We start from the raw sequence: 12,762 nt of genomic DNA, 5'->3' as shown, positions 1-12,762 counted from the left end.
TATGCTAGTCTGCATCTCTTTTTGGGGAAATGGGTATGCTGGAAGAGCTAGTTTTTCTGACACTCCCATTTGTGTAATGGGGGGCCCAGTTTGGAGCATGCATTGGTCATGGATGGGCCATCCAGTCCCTTCTGTCACGTAGCTCACCTCTGATGATTTACCACGACTGTCTCCAACACTTGGCTTGCTACCTTCTGTAACTTCATCTAAGTGAAGCACCTGAAAAATATATTAAATATTGTTATGAGGAAAGAAAATATATGCATCTCTCAGTTATATGTTTAGGATATAATAGTCAATGGATCACAGATGTATAGTTGGAAGGGACTGTAAAGATCACATCCAGCTCTCTCATTTTACAGCTCAGAAAATCAAGGTCCAGAAACTAAGACCTACAGCGAGATGAAAATGACCTTCCCATGGTCACACAGAGAGTAAAAAAACAGAGCTGGGATTTTGATCCAGTACTCTAAATCCAGAATTATACATACATCTGGGTTTTATTTTCAGTCTCTCAGTTTCAGTTAACACCCTTTTCCAGAGATGTTAACACTTCCTAAATAAAAAAAAAAATCTTCACTTGTGATATGAGATCAGACTGATATTTCCAGATTTCTAGCAAGCAGTCTTGTGCCGGTTTATAGTTAATAATAGGTATGCTCTGTATACTTTTCAGATTAAGAAAATAAAGTTGCATAAAAAATGTTTTAACTTCCCTCTGATTTGGTGTATGCTAAGAAAATTTAAACATATCTTACTTGTAATCTAAGCCAAGTGCAATTCAGAACACACTTCAACTGTGTGATTGAAATAAGCTTTAGGCAAATCTGACATGAAAGTCTGTTTTGTATGCCTGAACAGGCTATGCAAAAATTACCCTGACTTAGGACATATTATAAAACTCCCTAAGTCTGTATTTGGAACATAGCCTAAAAAACAAAAACAAAAAACCCCTCTTTCTGTAACAAAACCACATAAAGGCCATTTGAGGAAATGAAACCAAACAGTTTGCACTTACTTACCTTCTGCATCTGAAATGCAGTTTTCTCTCTGGCTCCATATAAGACCATGGCCATTACTGCAGAGACGCTCAGAGGGGACATGATCAGGTTATCCTCTGCATTTTGCTTCAATTCTCTGAAGAGCCTAAAGCCAAATTTGGAGTTTGCTTCACTGAGAGAAGTCATCGTCAAGCTGCTGAGGCCTAAGAAAATAAGAGACCCCAAACCCCGAATGTCAATCAATCAGGCCAAGTGCTGAACTAGATACTAGGGATAAAAATAAAGCAGAAAGTTGAGAGAGGAGAGGAGAGGAGAGGAGAGGAGAGGAGAGGAGAGGAGAGGAGAGGAGAGGAGAGGAGAGGAGAGGAGAGGAGAGGAGAGGAGAGGAGAGGAGAGGAGAGGAGAGGAGAGGAGAGGAGAGGAGAGGAGAGGAGAGGAGAGGAGAGGAGAGGAGAGGAGAGGAGAGGAGAGGAGAGGAGAGGAGAGGAGAGGAGAGGAGAGGAGAGAGGAGAGGAGAGAGGAAGAAAAAAATCCCTACCCTCAATGATTTTTCCATATGTGATTAAGTCCTAGAATTGAATTCCACTTTTGATACTTGCTAGTTGTGTGACCATAGGCAGGTCACTTTACCTGTCTAAGCTTCAGCTCATCCTTCTTTAAAACGAGGATGATAGTAACTGATCTCAGGGCTGATGTGGAGGGTAAATGAGCTGCTGTATGTTGTGACCTTCATTTGGAAACATCACCTCCTCACCGGGGTGATGAGTGAAGGAGCTGCTTTGGTGGAGGGGTTGAGATCCCAGCCACCTTCCACACTGATGAGAAGGTGTGACCAGAGAGAGAGTGAACCTAGATACTTCAAGGATGAGGAGCCGCTTCTCCACAAGACCCTCATTGAACCCTCTTTTTTCAGTCTGCCATCATGCAAAACTATCTGGGGACATTTCTGGTTGTATCCTTCCCTTGTGGTCCCTGCCTACCACCCAGCCCCTGTGCTTCAACTCTTGCCTGTCCCTTTAAGCTTCAGATCTTTTGTAAATTAATAGAAACACAATTTAAAAATCTCTTATTTTTAGCTTCACCAGATGGCTTTTATAAATGATGCTAAGCCCCTTACACAGAATGGGATAGAGTAGGAAACACTTTGTAAACCTTCCATCACCATACAAATGTCCATTATTATTATTCTTCTATGTAAACAACCCCAGCTCACATTACTATAGCACTTTAGAACTTACAAAGGCTGCCCCAGAACCATCCAGTAAGGTAGAGTGCAATGATCACAAATTTAAAGCTGGAAGAGACCTTGGAGGTCATCCAGTCCAGCGCCTGTATTTTAAGGATGAACAGTGAATTGGGAATAAGTGGTTGAGCCAGTGCTCAAACCTCTCAGTCCAGTGACTGTTAGCCTCATTTTATAGTTCAGAGCAGTTAAGTAGATTGTTGATAGCCACAAAGTTGTTAAGTGTCAGGAACAGAATTCAATCCATCTCCTGAGTCCAGTGGTCGCTACATCCCATTGCATGGTCTCTGAGCAGACCGGTCATTGGCTTTGTTTTACAATTTAGTTATTGTTGTTTGTCCTTCATTCTCAAAGAAGACCATGAAATCCAGGAGGTGATGTCATGACTTGTAATGAATTGGATTTAAGTGAGGAAGGAAGGGCTATGCCTCACTCTCTCCTCCAAAGTCATTTGGGTCCAGTGGCAAGATACATTATCAGGCTGACTGGAGATGGCCCCACATGTTTAAGGCAATTGGGGTTAAGTGAATTGCCTAGGGTCACACAGCTAAGTATCTGAGGTCATATTTGAACTCAGTGCTCCATCCACTGCACCACCTGGCTGCCCCACACTCTTAGTCTATCTACAAGAATGTAATCATACAGGGACCTAATAAGCACATTTAAATATTGTCAGTGACCAATAAGAAAAAGAAAAGCAAATGTTCTCAATTTAGAACATGGAAAAGTCAGTTATTCCAAAATTTTGTACGATTTATATTAGGTTGGCTAACAAGCAAGAAACACAAAACTAAAAGGATAAAATTACTTAGATTCATAGATTTGAGAGAGATCTTAGAAATATGTAGCCCAATTGTCCCTTTTTATGAAGAAGAAAACTGAGGTTCTTAGAGGTTAAAGGACTTTCTGAAGATGTAACTTAATGAATTAACAGAGATGGAACTACAACCCAGGTCCTTTGATTCATGGTCAAGGGCTCATTCCACTTTACCACACTTGCAACAACCCATTCTTTATTATCTTTGTTATTCCCAGAACTTAGCCTGGAACATGATAGGCCGTTAATAATGTCTCCTGATTGATAAATAGCAGCATCTATTTCAGGAAGGAAAAATGTCCCAGGTCAAAACTGATTTAGTCAACAGAGTTAAAATGTATTTTACATGACCCATCATAACCAATGCATTCAATATACAGGATGTGGTAGGCCCACCGACATTAACCTTTGCTTCTGTTTTGCTTTTTTTTTTGTTTACTGAGAAGCTAGTCAACCTTAAAATTTTACATGCTTCCCAAGGCTTCTTCTTCCTGAGAAACTATTTACAGTGTTTACTTCTGACAGAACTGCATGGCAAGACAACACCCTAAGGAACCTAGGAATAACAAAGAATAGAAAGGAATAGATTCATTTTACCTTCTTATTTTCAGCTGCAAAGTTATCAGTCAGTCTGGTGAGTTTGAAGCCTCTTTCTGACCAGAGAAGAATGAAAGTATAAAAATCCCAGAGTGGCCCCACCCACTCTGCTAGCTAGCCTGACCAGTGATTCATCTCTGTGGGGTGTGTGAGTGTGTGTGTGTGTGTGTGTGTGTGTGTGTGTGTGTGTGTGTGTGTGTGTGTGTGTGTGTTGAAGTGCCTCCGGGACAACTTTGTATTAAATGTGAAGTGTGCAGTAGGGAAAAGGGCATTAGATTTAAAGCTAGAAGACCCAAGTCTGAAACCTGGACCTGTTAATTACTGTTTGTCTGTTGCCCTCAGTTTCCTCATCTGTAAAACAAGTGGGACATTCTAGTTCTAAAATAGATAATACTTTAAAGCAGCTAATTTCTCCCTAATTGATCTTTTTGACGATTAGAAATTTCCACATAGGATTTGCCTACAGTGAGTTAAAACTTATAGAAAAAAAATTTTTGATTAGTTACAACAGGGTGTCTGTAAATAGGAAGTTGTCTTAATTTCTTAGAAATTTGATTCCATTTGCCATAAAAATAAATTGTCATGGAACTATTCAAGAATACATCTATTTCATGTAGTAAGGTATGCCTTTACTGCTTCGAGACAAGAAAAAAAACCAGATGCTTCTTTTGGGAAGAATGATCAGCAAGACAATCGAGAAGCAGCTACACAGGTCTTCAGAGGGTCCCACAATCCTACTTCTAGCACAGTGTGTAACACAGAATAGATTCTCAATACATACTGGCTGAAGTGGAAGCTGTAACTTAAAATCTGCCATCCTAAAATGCCAACCCATCTGCAGATAAGACACTTTCCCTGATGTTCACTTGACTTAACTTAAACACTTCAGCAATTGGTGATTTCATAGGCTATCTCCTCTATTGCTACTGACTATAGTCTGTCCCTCTAAGCCTTAGTAGCTGGTCTTTGATAGTTGTTCATCTCCCTTCTGCCCTCATGGGGGAAAAACAAAATTAAAAGTGTACACCCTGAATCCAACCTTCTGCTGATGAACTTTTCTTAACTGGAGGAACAGCTAGGTGGCACAGTGTATAAAGCATTGGCACTGGATTCAGGGGTACCTGAGTTCAAATCTGGCCTCAGACACTTGACACTTACTAGCTGTGTGACCCTGGGCAAGTCACTTAACCCCCACTGCCTGCCAAAAAAAAAAAAAGTCCTTCTTAATTTAGCTGGACAGCTCCTGGGACAGCACAGATGCAATTTGTTGCCAGACCCCTATTCAAAATAGAGTCTTCCAAAGCTTGGGCTTGGCTACCATAGGCTAGGGAAACTCAGTTGTAAATGTGAGATGATAATAATAGCACCTATGTCCCAGGCTTGTTATGTGGATCAATCAAATGAGAATATATGTAAAACATATATATGTATGTCTACACACATATATATTAATATATGTAAAACATTTGCAAGCTTTAAATCACCATATAAAAATTAACCACTAAAGTTCATAACCAGTCCCCACAAAGTCCTGCTCCATTGCTTCATTGTAGCACAGAAGTGAGTACAGGTTCTTGAAGGCTATGTCAGTAAAGCATCCCAGAGACAGTCAGTTTTCTAGAAGCAGCCTAGAAAAGTAAGGAGAATCTCACTCTTTGCAGAATGGCCACCAAGGGATAAATTCTTTGGCCATGGCAATCTATGAAATAAAGGAAAATATGAAATGACTCTCTGCAGCCTCCACAGTGACAGTGGCCAAGTAGTACAAAAAGGCACAGGGAACACTAAGAATTACATGGTTTTTAAACAAGTAACATTAACTGTTATAATGTAATGTCCCAGGGAGCCCTCTCCATCCACCCTCTCAGTCAACAATTTTGCCTCATTTGCTGAAATATTTAAGACCATTTGCTGAGAACTCCCTTTTTCCCTCTCCTCCTCATTTCACACCATTCATTTCTCATCCTCCAGGATCTCTTCCTTCTCCCTTATCTCACATGAAGAGGTGGCCCTTCTTTTTCCCAAGGCCAACTCCACTATATGTACCATTGATCCCATTCCATCTCACCTTCTCCAGCAGATTGTTCCCTCCATTCCCACTCTATCACCTATCTTCAATCTTGCCCTGTCTATGGCTACTTCCTTTCTCCGTACAAGCACACTCATATCTACTCCCCTCCTTAAAAACAAAACCCTCTCATTTGATCCAACCAACCCTGACAGCTATCATTCTACATCTCTCCTTCCTTTCATAACTATATTCTTTGAGAAAGCCATCTACAATGGGGGCCTTCGTTTCCTCTCCTGTCACTCTCCTCTAAATTCTCTGCAGTCTGACCTTCAACCTCATCATTCAACATAAAAAAAACTACTCTCTCCAAAGTACCAATGATCTCTTAATTGACAAATATAATGACCTTTTCTTGGTCCTCATCTTTCTTGACTTTTCTGTAGCTTCTGACACTATCACCCTCTTCTCCTTGATCCTGTCTTCTCTCTGTGGGTTTTCATGAAATTGTTATGGTTCTCCTTTAACCTGTTTGACCACTCATTCTCAGTCTCCTTTGCTGGATCATCATTCAGGTTTTCCCTGCTAATTATGGGTGGCTCCCAAAGCTCCGTTCTGGGCCCTTTTCTCTTTATTCTATTTTGCATGGTGATCTCATTCATTCCAGTGGATTCAATTAATGTTCTGCTGATGATTCTCAGGTATATTTACCCAACCTTAATATCTCTCCTGACCTCCAATCTTGCATCTCCAACTGCTTATTGAAGATCTTGAATTCAATATCCCTAGAACATCTTAAATTCAACACGTCCAAAACTGAACTCATCCTCAACTTGTCACTCTCATTCCATATATCAGATCTGTTGCCAGTTCCAGTCTATTCGACCTTTATAACACCTCTTTTAGAGTACTGTCCTCTCCTTTGACAAAAGCCATCATCCTGATGTAGTCAGTCCTTCATCACTTCAAACCTGAATTACTGCAATAGCCCTTTGTTTCATCTCCATGCCTCAAATCTCTCCCCACTCCAGTTCTCAGTTGCCAAAGTGATCTTAAAATCCTCTTTACTTAATAAACTCCAGTGACTCCCTATTATCCCCAGGACCAAATATAAACCTGTTTATTTGGCTTTTAAATCCCTTGATACATTTCCCGTCTTCTTGCACCTTACTCTTCTCTACATACTCAACTATCTAAGGACACTGGCTTCCTAGCCATTTCTTAAAAATGATACTCCATCTCCTGACTCCATACATTTCTTTTTTGTTGTTGTTTTGGGGGTTTTTGTTTTTTTGTTTGTGTCTTTTGTGGGGCAATGAGGGTTAAGTGACTTGTCCAGGGTCACACAGCTAGTGTCAAATGTCTGAGGCCAGATTTGAACTCAGGTCCTCCTGAATCCAGGGCCAGTGCTTTATCCACTGGGCCACCTTGCTGCCCCTGACTCCATACATTTTCATCGGTTGTCCCCTATGTCTAGCATAATCTATGTCCTCATCTTCACCTCCTGGCTTCCCTGGCTTTCTTTAAGCTTCAATTCAAATTTCACCTTTTATAAGAAGCCTTTCCTGGGTTCCCTTTATCCTTCTGCCTTCCCTCTAACATAATCTCCAATTTATCTTATTTATATCAAGTATATACATAGTTGTTTTCATGTGGTCTTCCCCATTGGGATGTGAGTTTCTTGAAAGGAGGGGCTACTTTTGCCTTTCTTTCTTCTCTAGCACTTAACACAATGCCTGGTGAATGGTAAGCACTAAAGGAATACTTGTGAACTTGACTTGACTTGAGATTCTTGTCCAGTGGCCCAACAAGTCATAATAATGCTCAAGGAACTGAATTATCTCAATATTGACATTCTTACAATAAATAAAATCAGAAAACAAAAGGCAGTTAACAGCTAAATGGAAGCATAGATCAAAGATTCCTTAAAGAGGTAAATAAATGACTTGACAGGATTGGTTTTCTCTTGCTTCCATAGGCAAGAATAAGCATCATTTCATAGGATACTCTGGGCTTTTACCACTGTAGTACCACCATAAGAAGGATATTGATAAAACAACCAACCAGAAGTTAATTATAGGCTATGTACCAACATTAGGAGGCAAAGAAATATGAAGAATTTGGTAAGACCCTCCAAATCAAATCCACATATACTTTAATGACTTCAGTACAGAGCAGTCATACAAGGGAAAACTTTATCTCTTTCTCCTATACAGTGACAAAGACTATACCTAACAATAGAGTCTTATTTATGCAAAATCTACAATCAGACTAAGAGTAGCTGGGAAGGAACCAAACTATCCTTGATTCAAAGTGACTAAGATTTCATTTTTCTGGGGGCCAGAAGTATCTGTTTAATTTCTAAGAATTGTGTGGTGAGTTCTTTGTTATTCTTTGCTATATCAATAAAACATTCCTTCTTTTATTTGTGATTCTTTACAAGTGGAAATTAAGGCTCACCATTTTGTGAGATACCAGGCACACATTTTCACACATTTTAATCCCATAAAATCTACCAAGGCCTTTTGTGTCAGGAAAGAGTCCCAAAGCTGGAGTAACACAAATGCTTTTTTTAAAAGTGTTTTTAAGTTTTACTCATGCATTTTGGTCATTTTGGAAATACTCCTCAACTACAACCATTCATTGTGTTTTCCTTGTAACAAAGAAAAGCAGTTAAAATCAACAGAGAGACAAACATTCCACACCCAACATTCCACATAGTCTAACTCTCCATGGAAAGGAGTAAAGTTTAGTTCCTCATCTTTTAGTTCCCAGGACCAAGATTAGTCTTTAGGATTATGCCCTTGGCACACAGCAATCACTTAATAAATGTTTGTTGGTTGATTAATTACCTAGAATTCATTTTATACATCATTTTTGATTAATTTTTTTCAATTAACAATTTTTTCTTTTCTCTCTCACCCATACTAAAAAAAAAAATCCTTGTAGCAAACATGTATGGTCAAGCAAAATAAATTTCCCCATTTGCTATTTCCAAAAATGTGTCTCATTCTGCATAGTTAATCCATTACTACTTTGTCAGGATTTAGGTAGCATGGTTCAACATGAGCCATAATCATGGCAGGAAACTGCCTTGATCTGTGTTGTCTTTCAAAGTTATTTGTTTTTTGGTTTGGTTTGGTTTGGTTTGGTTTTGTAGGGCAATGAGGGTTAAGTGACTTGCCCAAGGTCACACAGCTAGTAAGTGTCAAGTGTCTAAGGCTGGATTTGAATTATGTACTCCTGAATCCAAGGCTTTATCCACTGTGCCACCTAGCTGCGCCCCCCCCCAAAGTAATTTGTTTTTACAAAATTTTTGTTACAGTATAAAGTGTTCTCTTGGTCCTGCTCACTTCATTTTGCAGGAGTTCACACAAGTATTCCCAGGATTCTCTGAAACTGTGCCTTTCATCATTCCTTATGGAATAATAGTATTCCATTACATCCATAAACCACAATTTGTTTAACCATTCCCCAACTGATGGGCACCCCCTTAGTTTCTAGTTATTTGCCATCATGAAAAGTGCTTCTCAAATATTTTTATAGGTATAGGACATTTTCATCTTGTATCTCTTCAGGACATAGACCTAATAGGCAGTATAATTTGCACATATCTTTTAAAAATTAAATTAGTGGGGCGGCTAGGTGGCACAGTGGATAAAGCACTGGCCCTGGATTCAGGAGTTCCTGAGTTCAAATCCAGCCTCAGACACTTGACACTTACTAGCTGTGTGACCTTGGGCAAGTCACTTAACCCCCATTGCCCCACCAAAAAAAAACAAAAACAAAAACAAAAACAAAAACAAAAAATTTAATTAGTAAGTTACCTATGTATCTGCATCAATCTCTTTAGATCAGTAGAATCAGTAATACCTGAGTTCAAATCCAGCCTCAGACACTGTATGTGTAACCCTGAGCAAGTCACTTAACCCTGTTTGTCTCTGTTTCCGCATCTCTAAAATGATCAGGAGAAGGAAATGGCAAACTACTCCATATATCTTTGCTGAGAAAACCCCAAATGGGGTCCTAAAGAGTAGGATGCTACTGAAAATGACTAAACAAAACATCAAACTGTACATTGACTTAGAAAACCACAAAATAACATTATGTTTGTATTGTATTTTTATTTATTTTGTTAAACATTTCACAATGACATTCTAATCCATATTGGCCACACTAGTTATGTCAGTAGAATTTCATCCTTAATTTTATCCCATAGCTCAGTAAAATGAGGAAGTTAGAATAAATAACATCTAAGTTTCCTTCCAGTTCCTGATCCATGATCCAGGGTCAACTTCCACTAAAGAAGTTTAAAGAACATACCTGTTCTTCTTCTGAATTGCATAGTTAAGTGACTTCATAAAGCTAGAAAAAGCCAAGTCAGGATTTGAACACTGATCCTTCTACTACAGAGTGTATGTATGTCCTTTGCTCCCTTTCTTCTAGGATCCTCAGCATTTCATTGCCTATGCAGATTTCTTATAGGTAAGGAATGCTAGTCAAGAATTTTAGTAGAAAAATAATACTGCTTTTGTTGTTATTAAGTCATTTTCCAGTCATGTCTGACTCTCTGTGACCCATTTTGGGGTTTTCTTGGCAAAGATGCTGGAATGGTTTTCCATTTTCTTCTCCAGTTCATTTTATGGGTGGTGAAACTGAGGTAAACAGGGTTAAGCGACTTGCCCATGGTCACACAACTAATAAGAGTCTAAAGCCAGATCTGAATTCAGATCTTTCCAGCACTAGGTCTGACACTCTATACACTGTGCCACCTAGCTGCCCATGCCTTACCATAGTAGATATTAGATAGATGTTGGATGAATAGAGGGATTCAATTAGCTAAGAGTCAGAAGACCTGGTCTCTAGTTCAGATGCCTCTAACTATAAGGGTAACATTAGGTAAGTCACTCAATGACCCTGGGTTCCAGTCACATCACTTGTGAAATGGGAGTTATGATACCTGTCTTGTCAACCTCACAGACTTGTCTTGAGGATTAAATAAAATAATTATAGAGCCTTATGAGATACCTTGAACACACCAAGTACCTCATAAATTTATCTTTTGAATAAACAAATAGCATCAGTGAAGAGTCTGTGCTTATTTGTAACAGAGCAACATCACTTTCTTTATCGTGTTTATCAAAGCCATATCCCACCACTTTTCCCACTGGCAAGTAATATTGTTGTTATTGTTGTTCATCCTTCATTTTCGAAGATGAACAATGACATAGAGTAAGGCGTATGAAGCAGAGAAAGTGGGCAAAGAAGAGAATTACCCAGGAGCCTCAGACCAGAGTCCTCTTCATACCCTTGTCAAAGACCCAGTTTCTTCCACAAGAGGGCAGCAAGAATCCATCTTTGCTCATCTACAGGTCATGTCCCAGTGATTCCCCAGGTCAGTTACAGCTTCCTCTTACCCAGTCTCCCTCAGAAATCTAGGCTGTTCTCTTTTATTCACTAGTTTTTCTTAATGTTTAAATAACTTAAATCCACAGTTGTTTTTTTATTTGACCTAGTATTTTTTATAAGATACTTCTCTCCTGTAACTTCCTTGATAGAAATGCAAGGCCTGATTGCCCAGGCTACAGCTTTCTACAACTTGTCCTTCAAAGATCTGAGAAAATCTTAATGAGCTGTTTTCTTATCAAGGATGCTGAACTCTCTTCTCTCATTCTTGTGTAAACTGGACAAGACTTACAATGAGGATCAGTAATAATGGGGGGGGAGGGGCCAATGAGGGTTAAGTGAATTGCCCAGGGTCACAAAGCTAGTAAGTGTCAAGTGTCTGAGGCCAAATTTGAACCCAGGGCCTCCTGACTCCAGAGTCGATGCTTTGTCCACTGTGCCACTTAGCTGCCCCCTCAATAATAATTTTTTAGGTTCCCTGTGTAACCCTGATCAAGTTACTTCATCTTTCTTGACTTCAGTTTCGTCTTGTTTAAAACTGAGGATGTTGTACTAGATCAGAGTTCTTAACTATGCTTTTTTCCAGGTCCTCCTCCATTCCACTCACTCCCTTTCTGTTTCTAGCTTCCTCTTAAGTGCTGTCTTCCCCATTAGAATGCAAATTCCATGAGGGCTGGAACTGTCTTCTTTTCTACTTGGATTTGCATTCCCAGAATTTAGCACAGGGCCAGGCACAAAGTGAGTTCTTTTTTCCTTTTTTTTTTTTTTTTTTGCAGGGGCAATGAGGGTTAAGTGACTCACAGCTAGTGAGTGTGAGTCTCACAAAGTGAGTTCTTAATAAATATTTGTTGACTGACTTACTAACAAGACAATAGGATCAATGATGGATTTAAGGGGGTCCAAGAATTTGGAAGAAGAAAATGCATTTTTTAAATTTTCATTTACCCTTTTACTAAAACTTAACATTTCCTTCAATTATGAATTATTCCAGGAAGTCCATGGACTTTATTAGACTTCCAAAGAATTTCAGATAATTAAGTGTTAAAGTTAGATAGATTGTCATTAAGAGTTATTTCTGGGGGGCGGGGGGGGGGGGGGGGGGGGGGGGGGAGAGGGGCAGCTAGGTAGGAGGACCCGAATTAAAATCTGACCTCAGATACTTGATACTTACTAGCTGTGTGACCCTGAGCAAGTCACTTACCCCTCATTGCCCCACCAAAAAAAAAGAGTTGTTTCTATGACTACATGATTATGTGATTTCAAGGCTTTCGCCCAGTTCTAACTCAGTGTGGTGTAATAGAAATCGCACCGTACTTGTTAATAGATGACTTGAATTTGAATCCCCAGCCCTGCTGCTTGCAATGGTGTGCTAGAGCTGGCTCAGAGAGCTCTGAGAGCTAACAGTTAAATTATCCATCTGAGCATTTACAATTCAGAAATCTGCAAAACCTACACATCTGAACCTGATTTGCTGTTTTATTGATTGTCTAGACTTAACAAAGTGATGGAGAAAATATTAGTAATGCATATTAAACTAATAAGTGCTTTATAGACATTCCCATCCCCTCCCCCAGCCTGCTGTTAAACATTTATCAGTCCTACATAGGCATATCAGCAAATCACTTCACCTTAAAGGGCTTCCTCTGCCATAAAGCAAGGGGTTTAGCAAGAGGACACCTAAACTCCCTTC

At 39.5% G+C, this 12,762-nt stretch overlaps 1 protein-coding gene across 2 annotated transcripts in view; it reads right to left on the bottom strand.

The window, feature by feature from the left end:
• Positions 1-12,762, bottom strand: part of LOC122742367 (serpin B4-like) — a 41,498-nt gene that overhangs the window by 13,268 nt on the left and 15,468 nt on the right. The window contains exons 1-3 of one of the 2 annotated variants that reach the window (XM_043986587.1): positions 3,659-3,714; positions 1,023-1,204; positions 148-219 (exon numbers count right to left, since the gene is read on the bottom strand). In XM_043986587.1, coding sequence (XP_043842522.1) covers positions 148-219; positions 1,023-1,187 — 237 coding nt within the window. In that variant the 5' untranslated portion in view covers positions 1,188-1,204; positions 3,659-3,714. Of the gene's footprint in view, positions 1-147; positions 220-1,022; positions 1,205-3,658; positions 3,715-12,762 lie in introns of those variants that run through there. The other variant, XM_043986577.1, reaches the window with a different exon arrangement.

Source organism: Dromiciops gliroides, chromosome 1 (assembly GCF_019393635.1).
Source record: "Dromiciops gliroides isolate mDroGli1 chromosome 1, mDroGli1.pri, whole genome shotgun sequence".
Lineage (NCBI taxonomy): Eukaryota > Metazoa > Chordata > Mammalia > Microbiotheria > Microbiotheriidae > Dromiciops > Dromiciops gliroides.
Note: the sequence above shows the minus strand (reverse complement) of the source record. Positions and strands in the feature narration are given on the sequence as shown.